The 24,207-nt window shown below is 42.3% G+C and overlaps 1 protein-coding gene across 6 annotated transcripts in view; it reads left to right on the plus strand.

Annotated features, from left to right (window-relative positions):
- The window catches only part of LOC139380823 (unconventional myosin-Ib-like), a 166,398-nt gene that overhangs the window by 89,398 nt on the left and 52,793 nt on the right, over nucleotides 1–24,207 (plus strand). For all 6 annotated transcript variants that reach the window (XM_071123910.1, XM_071123907.1, XM_071123909.1 and 3 more), the window contains exons 4-6: nucleotides 14,192–14,286; nucleotides 20,495–20,599; nucleotides 22,079–22,125. In XM_071123910.1, the coding sequence (XP_070980011.1) occupies nucleotides 14,192–14,286; nucleotides 20,495–20,599; nucleotides 22,079–22,125 (247 nt within the window). The remainder of the gene's footprint in view (nucleotides 1–14,191; nucleotides 14,287–20,494; nucleotides 20,600–22,078; nucleotides 22,126–24,207) is intronic.

Here is a 24,207-nt window from a genome sequence, read left to right on the forward strand (position 1 = left end):
TGTTGGTTTAGTTTACTCCAAATAGGGTAAGGTAAAATGAAAAAAAATACTGCTTCAATTGCAGTACCGTATCAACATCCATGTTCACGTTAATGAGCATGTCATTCCATTTCAAAGAGCTACTCCGTTTACTTTGAACTCTGACATGTGTTACTATGTGGAGGCTATGTAATCTTGGGTTGTCTCATTTGCTTACATTCCAAAGAATTGACGTGTTTCTCAAACTTTCTAAGTTAATCATGTGGGCTTGGAATTGATATGGCTCGAGCAATGTACATTTTTGTATAAGGCCTGTTTAAACCGAAAAAACTTAGTTTTTGGCTTGTGGCTGGTACATTGGCAAATGCTACTCATATTCATTAATCGATGTGCATCTTACACCCGCATGGTGCCGACTACCGAGGCAGTTCCACAGCTCGCAAGTTCGTCATCTTTTCCAAGCACCAGTCCTATTTTTCACGAGCAGCTTTACTTCACATTTCAGCTTTAAATATTTTACTGTGCAGTCTATTTGTTTTGGCACATGATATTTTGAAAAAGTCCCCAATCCTTCTACTTCCCAATGATGTTCCTCTCAAGCCACCATACCCCTCCTCGTTTCCTGGCTTGGGGATAAGTAAACAGTCATTCCCTCCTCAGTATGGTGTATTGGTGAGGAAGAGACTTTCAGTCAGAGCCACAATGGCAGTGTCTGTAGTGTGATTTGAGCCATGATGAAGCTCAGTGGCTGGCCCTCAGTAGGTATCCAGGCTCATGCCCAGGCCACTGCTTCCTCTGAGACATGTAAGTTGATAGTTGTGTGATTTTTTTACAGAGTATTATGCTGTACTATGCCCTCTTTGTCCTCTAAAGAGTGACTGTTATGTATGCATTTAGAGCACAGTGAATGGTGTCTTGGACTGTGCCCTTATTATTTACTAGCCTAATGTTTAAAGCGTATTTGAGCATATGCCAGATGAACACAGTACAGTGTATTATCAAATCATAATTGGATTTTAAAGAGCACAACAGCTATCTATTCAGGAGGAATGCTGAATGAGTGAATGACAGAGGCTTTTAATGTGCTTGGCTCTTGACTTTGCCGAATGCCCACCTAGTCTCTTCCGCTCTCCCTGCTTCCTTGAAAGTTGTCTTCATGGTAGAGGGATAGGTCCAGATAGTCTGACGTTCATCTCATTGAACCGGCCGCAGTGTTGCTTTGCTTAATTGCAAGTTGTTACTTGCAAATGTTATAGTGAGGATTCACCATCTAATAATACAATTTGAGAATCATCTAGTATCTCAATAGTGGTGTCAGCCATTGACTGATGAAGGATGGACAGGACAGAAGTAATGCTGAGTCACCATGCAGGGCCAGAAGAGACATGAAAGCACCGTCAGAGATAAAATAGTCTTGACTTCTCCCTCTTACCAACATCCTGTCGAGAGGAGAGAGAGTGTGTGTGTTTCTGTCCAAAGGAGATTTGGGGGCGGTTCCCCTCAGAACACAAGCCAATAACGTACACATGCCACCCCAAAGTCTCACTTCATCCGGTAGACTTGTTTTATGACGTTTCCACAGGATCAGGGAATGATATTTTTCCCTTTCACGCTGTGCTGGTTATCGTAAGGGAGAGAGCTGGAAAGATTTTTCTAATACATTGAGGAACTATTATTACTTTCAATGAATGTTAAAACTGACTTCGCTTTCTTGCTGTTTGAGGTGAAGCAAACATTCCTTTGAGAAGCTCCACAGCTCATTAGTGGTGGTGCATTAAACTAATTAGAAATACTATCAGATCCCCAAATGGGCACATTTTATAATGCTACCTTTGCTCGCAAGCCAGATAGCCTATAGGCCTACTTCTATGCGTAATCAGGTGCGCGTCCTTACTCAACATTGACAGTAGCACTCCAAACTAAAGAGTGACTAAATTGTCAACTCGGAAATGGAATGAAATAAACCAACTTGTTTCTCACAAGTGTAGCATAGGTTGTGCGCTCTGCAAACAACTTGTCCACTCTGACAATGAGAACAGTAAAAGACTGGAATAATAATTTACTGAACAAAAATACTCAACATGCAACAATTTTATTGAGTTACAATTTATATAAGTCAATCAGTCAATTAAAATAAATTCATTAGGCCCTAATCTTTGAATTTCACATGACTGGGCAGGGCGCAGCCATGGTTGGGCCTGGGAGGGCATAGGCCCACCACTAGGGAGCGAGGCCCTGCCAATCAAAATAATTTCCCCCCACAAAAGCGCTTTATTAAAGACACAAATACTCATCAGTTTCATCAGCTGTCCGGGTGGCTGGTCTCAGATCTCGCAGGTGAAGTCGGATGTGGAAGTTCTGGGCTGGTGTGGTTACACGCGGTTGTGAGGCCGGGTGGACGTCTGCCTAATTCTCTAAAACAATGTTGGATGAGGCTTATGGTAGAGAAATTAAAATGTTAAATTATCTGGCAACAGCTCTGGTGGACATTCCTGAAATCAGCATGCCAATTGCAAATCAAAACTTGAGACATGGCATTGTGTTGTGTGACAAAATTGCACATTTTAGAGTGGCCTATTGTCCCCAGCACAAGGTGCACCTGTGTAATGATCATATTCTTGATATGCCACATCTATCAGGTGGATGGATTGTCTTGGCAAAGGAGGATTTCTCATTAGCTTGAGAGACCACCTTGATTCGGTCTAATGTTTGAAATCATTTTTTTATTTTTTACATTGGGTCAAAGTAGAGAGACGGAGCTACACAATGGTATATCATACACTGCATTTGAGGAACCATGGAAAAGTTATTCCGCTTTGAAAGTTGATAAACTTGTAACCCCACTTTTTGAGAAAATAGCCCTTGAATGTTTTGGTACAACTATTGGAGTGCTCTTCGTCTACACCCATTCAGCATCGTTCACACCCTCTTAGCCCCACCCATCTCTTTAAGAAAAATTCCAGGTAAACAGTGTCCAGATAAAAAATATTTTCTAAATATTAGATGACACTTAACCAGACACACTTGTCTAAAATTGATGGGTCATGTGAAAGAAATGCTATAACCCCCAGCCACATGTTGCTAAGTGCCATGGTCTCTACATGAGGTGTAAACGGTACAGGGAAAATGGTTACTTCCATAGTAGAAATATTAGAAATAGGTAGTGATACGCCATCCCATCTGATTTGCGCTTAGTGGGAATGATTTGTTTTTCAACAGGACAATGACCCAAAACATACCTCTGGGCTGTGTAAGGGCTATTTGACCAAGAAGGAGAGTGAGGGAGTGCTGTATCAGATGATCTGGCCTCCACAATCACCCGACTTCAACCTAATTGAGATGGTTTGGGATGATTTGGACCGCAGAGTGAAGGAAAACTAGCCAACAATTGCTCAGCATACATAGGAACTCCTTCAAGACTGTTGGAAAAGCATTCCTTGTGAAGCTGGTTGAGAGAATGCCAAGAGTGCAAAGCTGTCATCAAGGCAAAGGGTGGCAAATATATGTTGATTTGTTTGACACATTTTTTGGTTACTACATGATTCCATGTGTTATTTCATAGTTTTGATGTCTTCGCTATTATTCTAAAATAGTCAAAATAAAGAATCCTTTGAATGAGTAGATGTGTCCAAACTTATCACTGGTACTATATATATCCTTAATCAGTGTAAAGGAGGAAATGTTGCTTACTTGTTGAGCAAAATCAAAGCTGTAATGCATCCTGATGTCTTTGCCTGCTGGTTCAGTAGGGTCCCCCAGAGACAACTTCATGGCTTGACAGGTGGTCTTGCAGTCATCAACCATCTTCTGGTAGACAGACCGCTCACTCTGAACAAGCAGGAGATGCTGTTCTTGCTTTTCAGCTTGGCTGATTTAACAGCTTCTGGCAGATTTGAAGACCTGATAGTTGTTCCTCTGACACTTCCGGCAATGGGTCGTACCTGGGCTTAGTGCTTGAGATGTGTGGCAGCAATTTTCTCTGTAGATTCCTGTGGGAAGACAGCCAGACTACACAACTCTGGAAAATGCAAAAATGATGTGAAATCAATAAACGTAGTGTCAATCATGTTTGAGGTATATTAAATAATCAAAATATGTTTATGCTTTACATACCAAGTGTTATCGATTCCTTGTGGAGACGCCACACCGCTGCTTTTGTCACATGGGTGGGCAGCAGCTTAACACCAAAGTGTTTGTGTCCTGGGTGGTGTCCTGGGTGGTGTCCTGGGTGGTGTCCTGGTAATACAATTGCATTATCTTCTGCGTAGCTGTTGAAGTTCACAACTCGCTGCAAGTCCTCATGCTTCAGGTGTAACCTGTGCTTGTTTTGGCCAGCTCTCTTTTTGATGGGAGGCATTAGACCATTATCCTTGTATGACTGGTTGAGGAGAGCCGGGCGTATAATACTGATGCTGAAAGATACATTCCAGACACAAAATATTTGTGCATTATTATACAATAATGGTCGTAATCACAGTAGGGGACACGTGGCTAAATTGATGGGCATCATCTGGCTAAGTGGAGTCTTTTGTTTAGACATGATAGCTAAACAATTAACCATAATCCCAATCCATAGAGTACTAGAAATGAGGGTTGCACGTTTTGGAATATTCAGAGGTGGAAACTTTCCATCGGACTTAACGGGAATATATGGGAATTAATATCAAATCCGATTTTATTGGTCACATACACATAGCAGATGTTAATGCGAGTGTAGCGAAATGCTTGTGCTTCTAGTTCTGACCAATCAGTAATATCTAACAAGTAACCTAACAATTTCACAACAACTACCTTACACTTGTGTGTGTATAAAGGAATTAATAAAAATATGTACATATAAATATATGGATAAGCGATGGCCGAACGGCATAGGCAAGATGCAGTAGATGGTATAGAGTACAGTATATACATATGAGATGAGTAATGTAGGGTATGTAAACATTATATAAAGTGGCATTGTTTAAAGTGACATTTAATACATCCAATGTTTAATTATTAAAGTGTCTTACATTTGTGGGCAGAGCAGTTGCCGTACCAGCAGCCTTCATGTTCGCAGCACTGTCTGTCACCAGTGCAAATACCTTCTGTGGTCTAAGGTCATTAACTGCCTTCAGCTCATCTGCAATGTAGAGACCGGTGTGTCTGTTGTCCCTTGTGTCTGTGCTCTTGTAGAATACTGGTTGAGGGGTGGAGATGTAGTTAATTATTCCTTGGCCACGAACATTCAACCACCCATCATTGATGCTTGCAATGGCCTGCTTTCTCTATGATTTGCTTGACCCTCACTTGAACTCTGCATCCAGCAAATGAGTAGATAAAGCATGTCTGGAACATTCAGAAATATCTTCCAATACACATTGCCTGTGAGCATTAGAGGTGAACCAGTTACATACAGTGCTCTGGGATTGATTTGCACTTTTCGCAACAGAGTACGTTCATCTCTAGGAGACAGAACGCGTCTCCTTCCTGAGCGGTATGACATCTGCGTGGCCCCATTGTGTTTGTACAGATGAACGTGGTACCTTCAGGCGTTTGGGAATTGCTCCCAAGGATGAACCAGACTTGTGGAGGTCTACACTTTTTTTTCCTGAGGTCTTGGCTGATACCTTTAGATTTTCTCATGATGTCACGCAAAGAGGCACTGAGTTTGAAGGAAGGCTTTGAAATACATCCACAGGTACACCTCCAATTGACTCAAATTATGTCAATTAGCCTATCAGAAGCTTCTAAAGCCATGACATAATTTTCTGGAATTTTCCAAGCTGTTTAAAGGCACAGTCAACTTGGTGTATGGTAACTTCTGACCCACTGGAATTGTGATGCAGTGAATTATAAGTTAAATTATCTGTCTGACAATTGTTGGAAAAATGACTTGTCATGCTTAAAGTAGATGTCCTATCCAACTTGCCAAAACTATAGTTTGTTAACAAAAAATTTGTGGAGTGGTTGAAAAACAAGTTTTAATGACTCCAACCTAAGTGTATGTAAACTTCTGACTTCAACTGTATGTAATGGGGAATTGATAAACACAAACAATCAAGGCAAAACAATCACTCAATTTACGTTGTGAAACAATAAATGTGCACAAATTGGCAGGAGAGAACACATTCTGGAGAGATGTGCATTTTATCCACACTCCCCTTCTCCCCTTCTTCTTGGACGCTGTCATCTACCCAGCTTGCCCAATAGATTAGTTCACTGAGATGGGCTCAAATCAGACAGGTGTCTCTTGTGCCATTTAAAAAATAAGATATATGTGTATATATATATATATATATATATATATATATATATATATATATATATATATATATATATATATATATATATATATATATATATGTATTTGCTACTGCTCGACGAAATAATATTGGTTGACCTACAGCCTATCGACCAAACAATTAACCAGTCGACTATTTGCGGTCAGCCCTAATGTGAATACAGGCCTTCTATACTGACTGTAGATGGATGAGATGGGTTCTAGTAATCCCATATAGCACTTGGTGAAAAGGGTAATATAAAATTACACTTGTGAATTAACTTTTTTGTAACACACAAGGACTCGGGGACACACACCCACCACATGCAAACGATCCTGTGATGACATCCTCCTGCTGCGTAAGTACAATTATTCTGCTGCTGCTCTGGATAGATGACTGTCAAATGTCTGTAGCAGCCACAGTGTCAGATACTCACATGGCCCAAGTGTCTAAACTGAACGAAGACCCTGGCCTTAGCTGGCTCACACCTCCTTCCTGGTAGTAGCCCTTGCTGACAGCACCTGCGTTTTGTTTTTGTTAGGCTATTCTGAATTTCAGTAGCCGGTTGTGACTCTGGCCCCATTGTTTGATTCATGTCTGAGGCTGCCACAGTGGTCACATTAATGACACCTAGACCTGTGACTACAGCCGGGAAGGTTAGCTTCCTCTGTGGCTCAATCAGTATAAGACACGGATATCCTGGAACCAGCAGCCTGCCTCTTGCTGGAGAGCCACTCGCTGGGCTGGATGAGAGGCTATTGTATGACAGAACTTCCTTACAACCTTGGCTAGCTGTCATAAAGGAGCCATGGAAGTGTAGTTATTTTAATAACATCAGGCTGCTGGAAAACTTTACTTTAAGTACTTGAAATACTGTGTAATTACCCAGATATAAGAGCGCTTCCATTGAGAGTGGAACAGTGAACACTGCGCAAACAGCTATGTAGATATAGTCCTAAACAGTTTTTTGCGTCTCAATATCAAAATGAAAATCTACAGTTGGTTGAGGGAAGATCTGTCATTCCTCATTTAGCTGGGTGGGCCATGGTTTCAGCACTGACTTTATGCCAACCAGGAATCATGTCTGCTGAAGAATTGGACTCTGCGTTGAGACAAATTACATCCATCCCTTTCAGATGCAGCAGGTTACAGATCGCAGATCCCTCCCTCCCCTCCCCCTTCCTCCCTCCCCTCCCATCCCTCCATCGTTCTCAGGGTTTGGAGTAGCAAGGCTGAATGGCTATTTTCTGCCACTTGCCTCATGCCAGTTTGGCTTTGCATCCCACTGCTGCCACAAGGACGCACAAATATACCGCTGTGGTCTTCTGCTGTGAATATGTGTGTGATCAGGGTGTGCCAGGTATCACTCCACCCTACTGCCCCACCTCTCTCTCCCTATCCCGCTCTCTGAGACCCCAGTCAGACCAGGGTGCATTAGGGCCTTTGGCTTACTTGCTTTTGGTTCGCTGCTACACTTTCATGTGCATTGGGTGCTTTGTCATAATTTCCACACTGATATAAGAAGTCCTGGTCTGTAGCCTATAAATGGCAACTTCTATTTGGCATATGGTGGATCAATTTGGCGTTCTTTCTCTCTTTCATGGTTTTGGTGATTACACGATGCTGTGGCCAAGCAGATGGTCTGATTTAATTCCTTTTTTTCTTTTTTTGTGCTCCTTTTGTCTCTGGGTGTGGCCTGGACATTGCTGGGTGAGGATAGCCAGGACAGATTTAGTTTCCTTGTCTTGCCCTTTAAGCCTTGAGTGTTGAGATGCTTTGACTTTCGGGAGAGCAAGAGTAACAAACAAGTTGCTACCATGTCTTTGTGTTGCCCCATTCCTTACCTTGCCATACAGAAATAGAGATGGGAGTTTTACTGGCTTTCCTTTGTCTCTGTTGGGATCCTCCTAGTTCTCCATGCACCAGCTTGCAGGTCTATTCATATTGTGATTGGCCCTTTCAAATTCATTTGACCTGTTCAACTTCATAATGGAGGAATGCTCGTGGCCACGTTGTGTTTGTGTGCGACAGCTTATCATTTGGCACATTTCCTAGCAGGGGACCTCCCTCCCACCACCCCTGCTCCTCCCCTACTAGCCCTCCTCTACTAACCCCCAACCCCCTTTCAGGCTAGATTAGCCCCCGCACCCCTAGCCCAACCCCTCTCAGGCCAGGGTAATTGTGTGATGCTTGTCTTTTGTCTGGCTCATGTTGAGCGGCCAGGCTGTTTTCACAAAGCGCAGACATCTGCTGTGGTCGTGGTGCCCTGCACATTTCAACAATGACATAATGTCCCATGTCCTAACTTCCCTCCCATGATTCCCGTAAGTGGCGTGAACCTAGTGGCTGGGTAGGGATGGATTTGGGCTAAACTGGGCTCAGGCTGGCTAGGTTAGTGCTTAGGCTGGCTGGGTTAGTGCTGGGTTGCGGCTGCCCGTCCTTGGACCGGGTCTTGGCCCAGAACATTGATGGTGTGGAACCCAGATCTCTATGAGCTAGCCTGGCAGGATGCAGCGTCAACTTTTTAATGTGGCCTGGCGTGCATTTATCTGTCTCTCCTTCTCACGGCAGTCTGCTAAGCTAGCAGTCAAGTCAATCAGTGCACAAAGCACATCATCAGTGGTTCAGCCTTTTGTGATTATGCAAGTTATGTTGCTCTCCCTAAGGATCCCTGTTACATAGGGTATGTTATAAATCTGATCGTAAATACGATTTCATAGATTCTAGTTTTTCATAGATGTAATCTCCAAGGTCTAAATCATTTTAAGCCAACATAATGTACCTAATGTAAACCTATTGTCTGACTAAAATATGTTGAGCTGCTGTGGTTCTTGGGCTTTGATTGTGGCGTGTGAAAGATCTTAATGGTCATGTAATTGGTTAATAACATTTCTCACATCGTTGAGACTAGAGAATACCCACAATCCCCCTTGGGGGGAGGGGGGGGGGGGTGGTGAGGTCAGGACGTGCTACTAAAATTAGACACTTGGGAGAAAGGCCATCTTGATGACTACATTCAAAATTACCTCTAGCACTAGCCTATATGTTTGGGTTCATATGGCTGTCAATGTAATCATTAGTGACTTTTCAAGGATATTGTAGACCATTAATATAATTATAAATTCTATGTAGTTGACAGCCTGTGTTTTTGTTACTGTCAACCATTGGGACCAGGGATGGATGCGGAGTATAACACATTTGACATTAACCATATGAATTTTGAGTTTGGACCTGGAGTCTCCTCCGGTTTAGTCCATTGCCATAGTGGAGAGGAGACATGTCAGAGCTACCTTACCTCACCATTGTGATATTTTTTTGATATATGAAGGTGATGTGGGGGGCAGGCAAAAGGGAAACTACATGCAACAGTTCCTCCACAATCAGGGCTATTATTAGTGGTGGCTCTGGAAAATTCCTGAGTAATGTAGAAAAGTACAGACTGAGAGGAAAATGGGAGCTGGGAGAGCTTGCAGGCTTGCCAGGCTAATTCGGAGTCTGGTGGGTTAGGGAGAGTTTGGAACACTGCTACTATAACACAACTGTAGAATAGATAACTGTTTAAATGACAAGTGTGATCCGTAAAGAACTATGGCCTCAACCAATAGGGAAGCTCCTGCATTGGTCTCACCCAATAGGGTGGAGACAAACATGGCCTCACCAAATTTCAAGTATAGACCATCGTAACACCCAGTCAGCCGTCATCAAATCTGTGTAGTGTTGCTTGCTTGCCAGACTGTGCCACCCCTACGCACGCACGCACACACACGCACCCCACCACACACTCTTGATACTTCAGCATCAGAGCAGGACAATGACAATCCCATCATTGTTAGGGGGAATCCAATGAGTATGCTATACTGTCCCACTTTCCAATTGTGTCACTGTCCTGGTATGTATGTACAATGGCTGAGGTTCATTATACCCCATTCATTTAGACCAGCTTCCCCTTTATGATATTGAGGATAATACCATTTCGGCTTATGCAAAATGGATCATTCAAGTTTCATTGCCTCTCAATAGAAGCTTTGCTTGTGACTGATTTCCACTAAACTGTGTCTGCTTAATAGGATTGCTGTCATTAAGCAAAGATAATCAAAATGTCTTGCTTGGCCTCTTGTCAATTTTCCACACATACCACTTACTGTGGCTGAAAGCATCCAGCATTTCACTCACAGAAGATCTTTGTTTTTTAATCAGAGTATAGTTTGGGTGATCCTGCTGTAAACACATTAATCAATCGGACACTGCTAACTAAGCAGAGCAAAGTGACTAAATTCAACCTAGTCAATATGACAGGGCCAATTCCATACATGTAGCGAAGTGAGCAAATGTATCCGCATGATGATGCTCCATGATATCCAAACATCAGATTTCTCCACAGATGCGATGCAACCTAGATTCAGACCTAGATCTGGGATGCAACGTGTCATTGATCAGTAAGCACGTGGCCGGGCCCACAGTTTTTCAGTCATCTATATATTCACTGTATGTTCACTACATACCACAAAGTATGTGGACACCTGCTCGGCCATTGAAACCCGTTTCATGAAGCTTCCGATGAACAGTTCTTGTACTGACGTTGCTTCCAGTGGTAGTTTGGGAATTGGTGGTGAGTGTTGCAACTCGATTTTTACGTACTACGCACTTCAGCACTCGGCGGTCCCGTTCTGTGCGCTTGTGTGGCCTACCACTTCGTGGCTGAGCAGTTGCTGCTCCTAGATGTTTTCACTTCACAATAACAGCACTTAGAGTTGACCAGGGCAGCTCTAGCAGGGCAGATGGATAATAATACAAAAAATACAGTACTGTTTTAGACAACTACTAATTAATTTTCTTAATTTAATATTTTCTACATTGTAGAATAGTACTGTATACATCCACTATGAAACAACACATGGAATAATGTAGTAACCACAAAAGTGTTAAACAAATCAAAATGTATTTTAGATTCTTCAAAGTAGTCACCCTTTGCCTTGGTGACAGCTTTGCACACTCTTGGCATTCTCTCAACCAGCTTTATGGGGAATGCTTTTTCTTGAAGTAGTTCCCACATATGCTGAGCACCTGTTGGCTGCTTTTCCTTCAATCTGCTGTCCAACTTATCCCAAACCATCTCAATTGGTTTGAGGTCGGGTGATTGTGGAGGCCAGGTCATCTGATGCAGCACTCTCTCACTCTCCTTCTTGGTGAAGTAGCCCTTACAAAGCCTGGAGGTGTGTGTTGGGTCATTATCAAAAGGACAATCAAATTATACTCCCACTGAGCGCAAACCAGATGGTATGGCGTATTGCTGCAGAATGCTGTGGTAGCCATGCTGGTTAAGTGTGCCTTGAATTCTAAATAAATCACTCCGTGTCACCAGCAAAGCACCATCACACCTCCTCCATGCTTCACGGTGGGAACCACACATGCAGAGATCATCCATTCACATATTCTGCGTGTCACAAAGACACAGGGGTTGGAACCAAAAATCTAGTTTCTACTCATCAAACCAAAGGACAGATTTCCACTGGTCTAATATCCATTGCTTGCGTTTTTTTGCCCAAGCAAGTCTCTTATTATTGGTGGCCTTGCAGCAATTCGACTATGTCATGTCTTTGGGATCATTAAAACTGAAGACTGTTAGTTTATCAAATCAATTCTCTGTAATTATTATTACGTGATTATTCATCATGTAAATGTCATTAACTAGGAAGTCGGGGCACCAAGGAAAATATTCAGATTACAGAGTTATAATTCTCCTAATAACTTTCAGATATTTTAATATCTGATCAATTAGTGTTCTAATTAATGAATTATTCTTTACATCACGTTAGTCTCATTCCAAATGTTGTAAATTGTTGGTTATCTGCACGAACCCAGTCTTCACTAATTTATCCATACATCAATTGTCGCAAACAGTTATGTATTAACCAACTAAATAATCACAGAAATGCACACACAAACAAAGTAGATATGGTTACAAGGAAATGATAGGGGAAGTGCCCTAGTGGGCTAAACTGGTATCACAGCTTGGTAGACAAAGGGACTGACAAGGGCGCGAAAGATTAGACACTACAAAGTTGATAATTATAACCATTGAAATGCTAATCCTTGCACATGAACACTCACTCATTCGAGAATAATTGCAATCAATATATTTTATTTATTTATTTATTTACGTGATCTCTGTTGGAAGTTCATCCGCCCCACTCTCTGCGTCTCTGGAGTCTTTGGTAGATGGCTACTTCAGAGTAACATTCAGAAATGTTGTTATAGAATAGATGTTTCGGCTGTTGTCGGCCTTCACATTCAATGGTATAGAATTCCTAGCTGCAGACTAGCAATTAGTATCAAAGATTTGCTCTTATTCTGTCTGATCGATAGTCTGAGTTTAACCACGTGGTATATTTAATCAGCAATCTACTCAAACCTTAGCTCCCTCTGTGAGGAGGTACTGGGCTGGTCTCAAACCTTAGCCCTCTCATGATAAGTTGGTCTGAAAGGAAATCCTTCAGGTGGGGGTTACATTTGTAACAGTAGAAAGGGGCTGTCCCATGTTGCCAGGTCAATGTCTGTGCTCATGGGGCGGACCTATGTTCTAGTTAAACTCCAAAGGGAATTGGAGTTTCTTTCATTAAACAGTTTATAATCACATTACATAATTTACTAATTCATTTTATACAACAATTAGATGCAAGCCTCACAACCGAGACTCTTGTATAAACAGTGTTATGGTAATGTGGCTGTATTGGCTCATGAATTTCACAAACATTAAACGAAATGGACCGGTCGTAGCTGGATTCTTCCCCGACCGTGTACACACTCTCCAAAACATAGGCATTGTTCACTTCTCAAGTTCTGTGATGTGGAAGAGGTTCCTTTGTTCTCCTGTGAAACTCACTTTCTCTATACTGTCTGGCCATGAGGAGAGAAACTCCTCTAGGAATTTATGACCCGCCTAACAGATCCTGGGTATAGGGAGAGGAGTGAGAGGTGGTGAGAGAGAGAGAGAGAGAGAGAGGAATGGTGCAGAGAAAGGGGGATGGTGCTCGCTGTACCCAAAGAGGGCCACGTCATGACAACCATGAAGGCCTGCTTAACCCAGTTTCCTCTGAACAGTTGATGTTGAGTTGTCTGTTACTTGAACTCTAGCATTTATTTGGGCTGCACTCTGAGGCTGGTAACTCTGCTGCAGAGGTTAAGTTCCAGAGGTAACTCTGGGTCATCCTTTCTTGTGGCGGCCCTCATGAGAGCCAGTTTCATCATAGTGCTTGATGGTTTTTGCGACTGCACTTGGAGAAACTTTCAAAATGTCAGATTTCTTGGATTGACTGACCTTCATGTCTTAAAGTAATGATGGACTGTCGTTTTGCTTTGCTTATTTGAGCTGTTCTTGCAATAATATGGACTTTTTACCAAATCTTCTGTATACCACCCCTACCTTGTCACAACACAACTGATTGGCTCAAACGCATTAAGAAGGAAATTAATTCCACAAATGATCTTTTAACAAGCCACACCTGTTAATGCATTCCAGTTGACTGCCGTATGAAGCTAGTTGAGAGAATGCCAATAGTGTGCTTAGCTGTCATGTGTTTTTTCATAGTTTTGATGTCTTCACTATTATTCAACAGCGAAGAAAATAGTACAAATAAAGAAAAACATGTGTGTGTGTGTGTGTGGTTGTGTGTGCTCACTGTCAGTGTAGCTATAGAGGGATAACAAGGCAATCTCGATTGTCTTGGGAACAAAGTTGAATACATTGGATTCAACTATTAAACTTAACAAGCCTGTAATTAGTGGAATCGGTGTTGGTGTATACAATAGAACAAGCTTGGATGATAGAAAATATAGGAATGGACGTGTTGTTTAAGTTGCCTGGAGATGATGGACCTGTGATGCAATTGAATATCCAATGTGTTTGTGGACTATGAATTAATGTGAATGTGTATATCCTTGTTGTGTTGCAGCTATGCCCTGGCAGACGAGGCCTACCGTTCTCTGAGGGACCAGGATAAAGACCAGTGTATCCTCATCACAGGAGAGAGTGGAGCTGGAAAGACCGGTGAGCCCAGTCCTGTATCAAACACGCTTTTATGGGCTAATTTTGAGAGGAATTAGTTCAAGTTAACTAACTGTATGTTACATTTTGTGGACGGAGTCACAGAACCACTAAGCATGGTCAAATGTTTGTTCTTCCGCCTTTAATTGCAGTACATGAATGAATCAGTTGTATTGTAACACTTTTTTTACAACAAATAATACCAATACATCAACATTTACAGTGCCTTCAGGAAGTATTCACACCTTGTCTTTTTTCTACATTTTTCTTGCGTTACAGCCTAAGTTGAAAAGGGATCACATTTTTTTTCTTGTCACTGGCCTACACACAATACCCCATAATGTCAGTGCAATTATGTTTTTCGAAATGTTTACAAATTAATTAGAAATGAAAAGCTGAAATGCATTGAGTCAATAAGTATTCAATCCCTTTGTTATGTCAAGCATAAATAAGTTCAGGAGTAAAACTGTGCATAAGTCAGATAATAAGTTGCAAAGACCAGGGAGGTTTTCAAATGCCTCACAAAGAAAGACACCAATTAGTAGAGGGGTGAAAAAAATATAAAGCAGACATTGAATATCCCTTCGAGCATGGTGAAGTTACTCATTACACTTTGGCTGTTGTATCAATACACCCAGTCACTACAAAGTTGCCGGACAGGATGGAAACCACTCAGGGATTTCACCATGAAGCAAATGTTGCCTTTACAACAGTTAGAGTTTAATGCCTGTGATAGGAGAAAACTAAGGATGGATCAACAACATTGTATTTACTCCACATTACTAACCTAAATGACAGTGTGAAAAGGAAGCCTGTGCAGAATAAATATATTCCAAATCATGCATCCTGTTTGCAATGAGGCACTAAAGTAATACTGCAAAGAAGGTGGCAAAGCAATTCACTTTTTGTCCTGAATACAGTGTTATGTTTGGGGCAAATCATATAAAACACATTACTGTGTACCACTCTCCATATTTTCAAACAACATGGTGTTGGCTGCATCATGTCATGGGTATGCTTGTAATCATTAATGATTCAAAAAACTTGTATGGAATGGGGCTAAGCACAGGCAAAATCCTAGAGGAAAACCTGGTTTAGTCTGCTTTTCACCAGACTGGGAGATGAAATCCCCTTTCAGCAGGAAAAATAACCTAACACTCGAGGCCAAATCTACACTGTAGTTGCTTACCAAGGTGACAGGGGCCTAATTACAGTGTTGACTTAAATCTGCTTGAAAATATACGGCTAGACTTGAAAATGGTTGTCTAGCAATGATTAACAACCCATTTGACAGCGCTTGAATATAATATAGTGGTTTTTATTTTGTGTTTTTTAAATGGTTAGTATTTGTACGACAATCAAGGTGTGTGAAGCTCTTAGAATCAGCTTTGATCTTTCTGGTTGAGTCTAAGATGTATTGACTCAGGGTTGTGAATACTTATGTACGTTAGATTTCTGTGTTTCTTTTTTAAAAACATGTTATCACTTTGTCATTATGGGATATTATTTAATGTATGTTGAATTGACTGTAACAGCAAAATGTGTCATACTTCAAGGGGTATGAATACTTTCTGAAGCCATTTGTACAACTGTTGTGGATTCTTTTGAATGTACCACACAAGGGTTTACTGATCTTGAGACTGCTAGCTTAACCTTGTAGGCCTGTGTTCTGTTTGCATTGTTCTAGTACATTCTGTTCTGTCTGTAGAACAAACTGAGACTTGTAGCTGAGGGCAAATGGATAATAAGGGCAGGCAGTCAGCAGTAACCACAACAACATGTTGGATTTTGATCAGAGTTAGATAAACCTACCTTCTGCCAGACCAGAGCTGGGGCAAGATTTGTTATGGGAAAGCCAAAGTCATGTTTGTACCTGAAACAGTAGGTGTACATGCAGGCATGGCAAATCAACTGAGTGTAAAGACTAAAGGGGCTGGCTAATGGAAACAAACGTTGACGATCAAATTAAAGTCAGACGAAACGCTAGGAACAAACCGTGACAGCTCTTGATTATTATTTTAATTTTGTCATGGTGTGTGCTGTCAGTGTTTAATCTTGGAAAGTGTTCTGTCGGGGAAGATTCGCTGTAAGAAATCACACATGGAATGGTATTTACTGCCTAGTTGTTAAAACATTCTCTGCCAAAGTAGTGTTTTTCTCCAGGTGATGGCCATATTGAATTGACGGAAGCGTCCCCCTGCTCCCTGTATGGGATGATATCACTATCACACTGTGTCCTTCTCCTGATATCAGTTAAAGTTACATTCTCTTTTGTTGGTGGTTTTGTGTTACTCTTTTACCAAAACTATCTAAAGCCAATTGACATTTACATTTTAGTCATTTAGCAGACTCTCTTTTCCAGAGCGACTTACAGTAGTGAGTGCATACGTTTTCATACTTTTGTTCCATACCCGTCCCCCATATGAATCGAATCCACAACCCTGGCAATGCTCTTCCAACTGAGCCACATGGGATCACTTCACATAACATTCACTTCACGTACTGTAACCTCACAACATTTTGCCCTGCTGTTACTCTCGAGTTTCCTACTTTTCTGCCTCTGACCTAAGGCTTTCTCATTTCCACTTTAATAACACAAGACTGTTGGAGGGACTTTCATTCAGAAGTACACTGGGTGGTAGCTTTGAAAATCTGCCGACACGATAAACCAGGACTTGGTATTTTAAAAGTTGCATACCCATTATCTTTTTGATGTTAGAAGACCCTTTGTGGTATCGGTTTGTGGTGGAATTAATAGATTTCTCAGAGGTTCTAACCATTCTATTATTAGAATTCTGGCTTTCCTTCTGCTGGCCGGGCACCACTCGGCTGGAGTCAAACTACAGTACACTTCCCTGCCAGGTGAAGTGGGCTACTGGGTGATTTACCAAGGTGGTGTCAATCTAGTTTACTCTCCACTTGGATAAGAATAAACTCCCTACACATGGCCTTCATCTCAGAAATACATTTACAGTGCCTTGCGAAAGTATTCGGCCCCCTTGAACTTTGCAACCTTTTGCCACATTTCAGGCTTCAAACATAAAGATATAAAACTGAATAATTTTGCACGCCCAATTTTTTAGTTTTTGATTTGTTCAAAAAGTTTGAAATATCCAATAAATTTCGTTCCACTTCGTAATTGTGTCCCACTTGTTGTTGCTTCTTCACAAAAAAATACAGTTTTATATCTTTGTTTGAAGCCTGAAATGTGGCAAAAGGTCGCAAAGTTCAAGGGGGCCGAATACTTTCATAAGGCACTGTATGTTAATGTCAGCAGATATCCTACAGCCCTGAAACCATTGTGGTTAACTGGTGCTTTGATTATAAGGCTTTGGGCTATCTGTCACTGCAATGTTGACATCCTCATTTATTTCATGCAAAACATTGTTAGTCAAGTGGTATTACATTGTTCAACATCATTAATTAGTCTACTTAGCAATGACAGTGCTGACAGAGGTCAGAGTTCACTATTTTTATATAACTCCTTTTCTCCCTCAAACTTTTAGTCAAATTAAGTCAAGTGTGGTGACGCAACTTTCTACAATCTGCTGACATTAGTGTACAGTACATTACACCCACTCACCGTTTGTTTTCAGGTATTTTTTCCTCCTTTTATCAGGGTGGGCAAGGACAGATCGAGACACTCATGGGTTTAAAGTCCCAATGCGGGAAGGGAATCAGCCAAGCCAGGGCAATGAGATGTTAGGATTTTGGGTAATCTCTTCATTTTTGTAGGTTTACAGCCAGGACAGGAGAGGGTAGATGTGGCTGAAAATGGGTCTGGGTTTTCGGTATGGGGCGACTAGGGTATTCCATCCAATTCATTATGCAGTCATCTTATGAAGAAATCGAATGATAGTATTTTACTTATGGCGTTTTACACGACAGGATTTATAGTACACTATATGACCAAAAGTATGTGGACACCTGCTCATCAAACATCTCCTTCCAAAATCATGGGCATTAATGTGGAGTGGTCCCCCCTTTGCTGCTATAACAGCCTCCACTCTTCTGGGAAGGCTTTCCACTAGATGTTGGAACATTGCTGCGGGGACTTGCTTCCATAAAGCCACAAGCATTAGTGAGGTCGGGCACTGATGTTGGGCGATTAAGCCTGGCTCGCAGTCGGCGTTCCAATTCATCCCAAAGGTGTTTGATGGGGTTGAGGTCAGGGCTCTGTGCAGGCCAGTCAAGTTCTTCCACACTGATCTCGACAAACCATTTCTTTATGAACCTCGCTTTGTACTCGGGGGGCATTGTCATGCTGAAACAGGGCCTTCCACTAACTGTTGCCTCAAAGTTGGAAGTACAGAATCACTTGAACTAAGGGGCTTAGCCAGAACCATGAAAAACAGCCCCAGAAAAGTATTCCTCCACCAAACTTTACGGTTGGCACGATGCATTGGGGCAGGTAGCTTTCTCCTGGCATCCGCCGGACTTCCAGATGGTGATTTGTCACTCCAGAGAACGTGTTTCCACTGCTACAGAGTCCAATGGCGGCAAGCCTTACACCACTCCAGCCGATGCTTGGAATTGTGCATGGTGATCTTAGTCTTGTGCGGCTGCTCAGCCATGGAACCCAGCTTAATGAAGCTCCCGACGACCTTTTCTTGTGCTGACGTTGCGTCCAAAGGCAGTTTGGAACTCGAAAATGAGGGTTGCAACCGAGAATAGATTATTTTTACTCGCTTCAGCACTCGGCATTCTTGTTCTGTGAGCTTGTGTGGCCTACCAATTTGCAGCTGAGCCGATGTTGCTCCTTGATGTTTCCACTTCACAATAACAGCACTTACAGTTGATCGGGTGAACTCTAGTAGTGCAGAACTTTGACGAACTGACTTGTTGGCAAGGGGGCACCCTATGATGGTGCCCTGTTGAAAGTCGCAGCTCTTCAGTAAGGCCATTCTACTGCCAATGTTTGTCTATGGAGATTGCATGACGGTGTGTTCGATTTTCTACACCTGTCAACAACGGGTGTGGCTGAAATAGCCAAATCCAGGGCTGTCCACATACTTTGTATGTGTGTATCTATATGTATCGTACTGCCTTGTAGGACTGCACCACCAGTGGATTCATTTCTCACCATACAGGGTCTGCCATGTAATACCTCCGCATATCTAAACTCCCTTACCTCAAATGAAAATCTCTGCCAATACTCCAAATAACAAGTAGCCCAGTTCCCTTTCAAGCCACCTCAATCTTTATAATCTTTCACTATAAGGTTTCTTACTGATATGATCCTCTAGATTTGCTTTAGGTTCTATGATCCTTTAATTAAACTTTTGTGCTTTTTCTTTGCTCCTCTCTCTACCCTCTCTCTCATTAATAGTATATGTGTTGTCATATAGGTCCTCTTAATAAGATTTTCTTCTCTGCTTTTTGGCTCTCCTCTCAATACTTACTTCCTTCATCAGATCTATACTCTTAGTGTCAGTAATCCACCAGCGCCACTAGCCAGGTTCATTTGTGGGCTGAGAGAACCACTGTTGTCCACCACATCCTCTTCCTCTGTTTGATTGACAGGTCTCAAACTGTTTATGGGTCACAGCACAGTCATCTTATTGACTACTAATACTACAAACCATGACTGGACTTCATAAGACTAATACTACAAACCATGTAACTTCATCATGATGATTTCTATCAAGACCAGACAGAGGATGATTCAGGAACATTTCATAATCATATCAATGCACATAAACTTATAAATCCTTTGGATTTGAATCACAAGCTGGCCTAGGCTAAAGGCTAAATCTGGACATGGGAATTGATTCTGGGAAAAGCCAACGATTATCCGAACCAATTATTCATACATACAGGCCATTTTTAAAGAGCTGGTCTGGGTACCAACAAGTTCTCTCAACAAGTTCTCCTATATAATGTGCTCACTGTCTAGTGCGATCAGGACTGTTAATGGTGATTATTGCTGTAATAATCAATGATATGATATAATGAACTGTAAGTTAACAAGGTGTTGGGTGGTGGTAGTTCTGGACCGTGTGAATCATGTTTTCTTCTCCAGGGAGGGGCCCAGACCCCATCCCCTGTAGGGCCTCTGGAGTATGATGTAAGGGGGATTTTGGGGTGTGGAGGGAGAGACTGGTTAGGGCTGTTGTAAGGGGGATTTTGGGGTGTGCCTCAATTCAGCCATGTCTAGATTTAGACAGATTTTTGATAAAAGAACCTTGTCTATCTCTCTCTGAACATCCAGAGGCCAGTAAGCTGGTGATGTCATATGTGGCGGCGGTGTGTGGGAGGGGCCAGGAGGTGAACAAGGTGAAGGAGCAGCTGCTGCAGTCAAATCCCGTGCTGGAGGGTGAGTGTCTTAACCATACTCATTTTATCAACCCCACCCTTTTTCTCTTTCCCATGCTTTAGGTTCAGAGCCAGCAAGGCCAAGGCATCAGAGGGACACACCCACTTTAAGACTTTTATTTCTCTCTCCCCCTATATGTCTCTTTCTCACATGTCTGTCAACCCATAGAGCTTGAGTGCTTTTGTCAACAATTACAACGTTCAGTTTACTGTTCATTTCTAACCGGCCCCTATACACCATTTTGAATATCTGCGATCCAGAGTTTACAACATGTAGATGTTTATTACAGTTTACATAACATGCATCATCTGTCCACTCTTCGCCTCTGCCCTTCACTACAACACACTATGATACACTTTCTAGAATTTCCCTACCTCCTTTCAAATATTCACTGATCCCCAGTCCAATACATCAGGAAGGAAAAAACCCTCTCCATACTTGGGTGCTGGCACAAAGACGGCAGTGTTTTTAATTTGGAGTCTGTAGACAGGAAATGCCCATAAAGGAGGAAGCCAGGATACTGATGCCCAGTACTGAGCTGCTACGCTATAGAGCCAGGCCCAGAACACATCTGTGAGAGTTTAACTGCTACAGGCTGTAATGGCCCTTGACGGGAGAGGGAGGAGGGGGGGCAAAGCAGATATCCTGCTACACAAGGCTCTAGTCTATCCCTCAGGCTTCCAAGGTACCTGATTTTTACATGGTAGTGTGTTGAATGACAAATGAATGCTGTTTAGTGTGAAATGTGGTTAAACTGGTTTTGGAGAGCAGTAGAAAACACGAATAATGCAGTTTTACTGTAGTTGGTGCTCCCACAAATATTAGCCTAGTTAAAATAGTGTGCTGAATATGCAAGTGTATGCTTTGTTCAGATTTTTTTGTGTGTTTTTTTTGGTAAATGGTCATTTGTTTTAAGAAATGTGACTCGTAGCTCAGTTGGTTGAGCACAGTGCTTACTACACCAGGATAGTGGGTCCGATTCTGGGGACCACCCATACTTAAAATGTATGCATGCATGACTAAGTCGCTTTGGATAAAAGCGTGTGCTAAATGGAATATAATATTTATTATTATTAACTATAAAATACTTCAGGCTTATAGTTGATGGTCTCTGGTAATTGTGTGTTATGCGTAGTGCGCAGTTTACACACTGACCCACTGACTTAAATGTAGCGAGTCTGTGTTGAGCAGTAAGACCACCAATAACATAATGGGACTGAATGAAGTGTTGCATGATTGACCGATAAATGAGGACTAGGATAGGATTGGCTTTTGCTGGTGTGACACTTTCTAGAAATGGGTATACTAAACTGAAATATCAAGCCATCCATCCGTATGCAAAGAGTTAGTGCTTATGATTTAGCAGAGAAAGTGGTGAGGTTGCTTCATTACTTTCCCTAATTTGAAGTTATACAATAGATATTTTTCCACTGATTTGGAATGCCCTCTATCTAACCAATGTGTGTTCTTTTTTTTCAGCTTTCGGGAATGCTAAAACTGTGAGAAATGACAACTCATCCCGATTTGTAAGTATTCCCTTTTTCTCTCTTTGTTGTCCTGACACAAACGGTGAAGTTTGGCGGTGCTTTGATGGTCTCCGCCAATAAGAATCCGTGTCTGATGGTCTCCTCCAATGAGGATCGGTGTCCTCAAACAAATTTTATTTGTCACATGCTTCGTAAACAACAGGTGTAGACTAACAGTTAAATGGTTACTTACAGGCCCTTCACAACAACAGGTGTAGACTAACAGTTAAATGCTAACTTACAGGCCCTTCACAACAACAGGTGTAGACTAACAATTAAATGGTTACTTACGGGCCCTTCACAACAACAGGTGTAGACTAACAGTTAAATGGTTACTTACGGGCCCTTCACAACAACAGGTGTAGACTAACAGTTAAATGGTTACTTACAGGCCCTTCACAACAACAGGTGTAGACTAACAGTTAAATGGTTACTTACGGGCCCTTCACAACAATGCAGAGATAAGAGAGAGAGTCAAAAATATCTATTATAACACAAGGAATAAATACACAGTAACAATAACTTTGCTATATACACAGAGTACCAGTACCGAGTTAAGATAATTGAGGTAGTTACATTATGCGGTCTAAGGCACTGCATCGCTGTGCTAGAGGCGTCACTACAGACCATGGTTTGATTCCAGGCTGTATCACAACCGGCCGGGATTGGTAGTTCCATAGAGCGGTGCAAAACAAACCCCCAACTCAGACGTTGCAAGAGGCTTTTGGCCGTAGCACACCATATGGCAAGGAATCATGAAGATGGAAGGAGATAACAGCTGCTCTTACATCTTACATCTGCAAAGACATGGCCCCAATTTATAGTTGGTGCTAACACTCGACCCAAGGTACCAAATGCAAATTGATATGTGACACGTATTAATGCCAAATTTACATGTAAAACAGGAATGCCCCACGAAAAAATAAATATATATAAAACTACTCATCAAAAAAAGAAACGTCCTCTCACTGTCAACTGTTTATTTTCAGCGAACTTAACATGTGTAAATATTTGTATGAATATAACAAGATTCAACAACTGAGACATAAACTGAACAAGTTCCACAGACATGTGACTAACATAAATTGAATAATGTGGCCCTGAACAAAGGGGGAGTCAAAATCAAAAGTAACAGTCAGTATCTGGTGTGGCCACCAGCTGCATTAAGCACTGCAGTGCATATCCTCCTCATGGACTGTGTCAGATTTGCCAGTTCTTGCTGTGAGATGTTACCCCAGTCTTCCACCAAGGCACCTGCAAGTTCCGAGACATTACTGGGGGAATGGCCCTAGCCCTCACCCTCCAATCCAACAGGTCCCAGACGTGCTCAATGGGATTGAGATTCGCTGGCCATGGCAGAACACTGCCATTCCTGTCTTGCAGGAAGTCACGCACAGAACGAGCAGTATGGCTGGTGGCATTGTCATGCTGGAGGGTGATGTCAGGATGAGCTTGCAGGAAGAGTACCACATGAGGGAAGAGGATGTCTTCCCTGTAGTTGAGATTGCCTGCAATGACAAGCTCAGTCCGATGATGCTGTGACACACCGCCCCATGACGGACCCTCCACATCCAAATCGATCCCGCTCCAGAGTACAGGCCTCGGTGTAACGCTCAGTCCTCCGACGATAAACACGAATCCGACCATCACCCCTGGTGAGACAAAACCACGACTCGTCAGTGAAGAACACTTTTTGCCAGTCCTGTCTGGTCCAGCGATGGTGGGTTTGTGCCCATAGGTGACGTTGTTGCCAGTGATGTCTGGTGAGGACCTGCCTTACAACAGGCCTACAAGCCCTCAGTCCAGCCTCTCTCAGCATATTGCGGACAGTCTGAGCACTGATGGAGGGATTGAGCGTTCCTGGTGTAACTCAGGCAGTTGTTGTTGCCATCCTGTACCTGTGATGTTCAGATGTACCGATCCTGTGCAGTTGTTGTTACACGCGGTCTGCCACTGCGAGGATGAACAGCTGTCCATCCTCTCTCGCAGTACAGACATTGCAATTTAGTGCGCTGGCCACATCTGCAGTCCTCATGCCTCCTTGCAGCATGCCTAAGGCACGTTCACACAGATGAGCAGGGA

The sequence above is a fragment of the Oncorhynchus clarkii genome, chromosome 22 (assembly GCF_045791955.1).
Source record: "Oncorhynchus clarkii lewisi isolate Uvic-CL-2024 chromosome 22, UVic_Ocla_1.0, whole genome shotgun sequence".
Taxonomy (NCBI): Eukaryota; Metazoa; Chordata; class Actinopteri; order Salmoniformes; family Salmonidae; genus Oncorhynchus; species Oncorhynchus clarkii.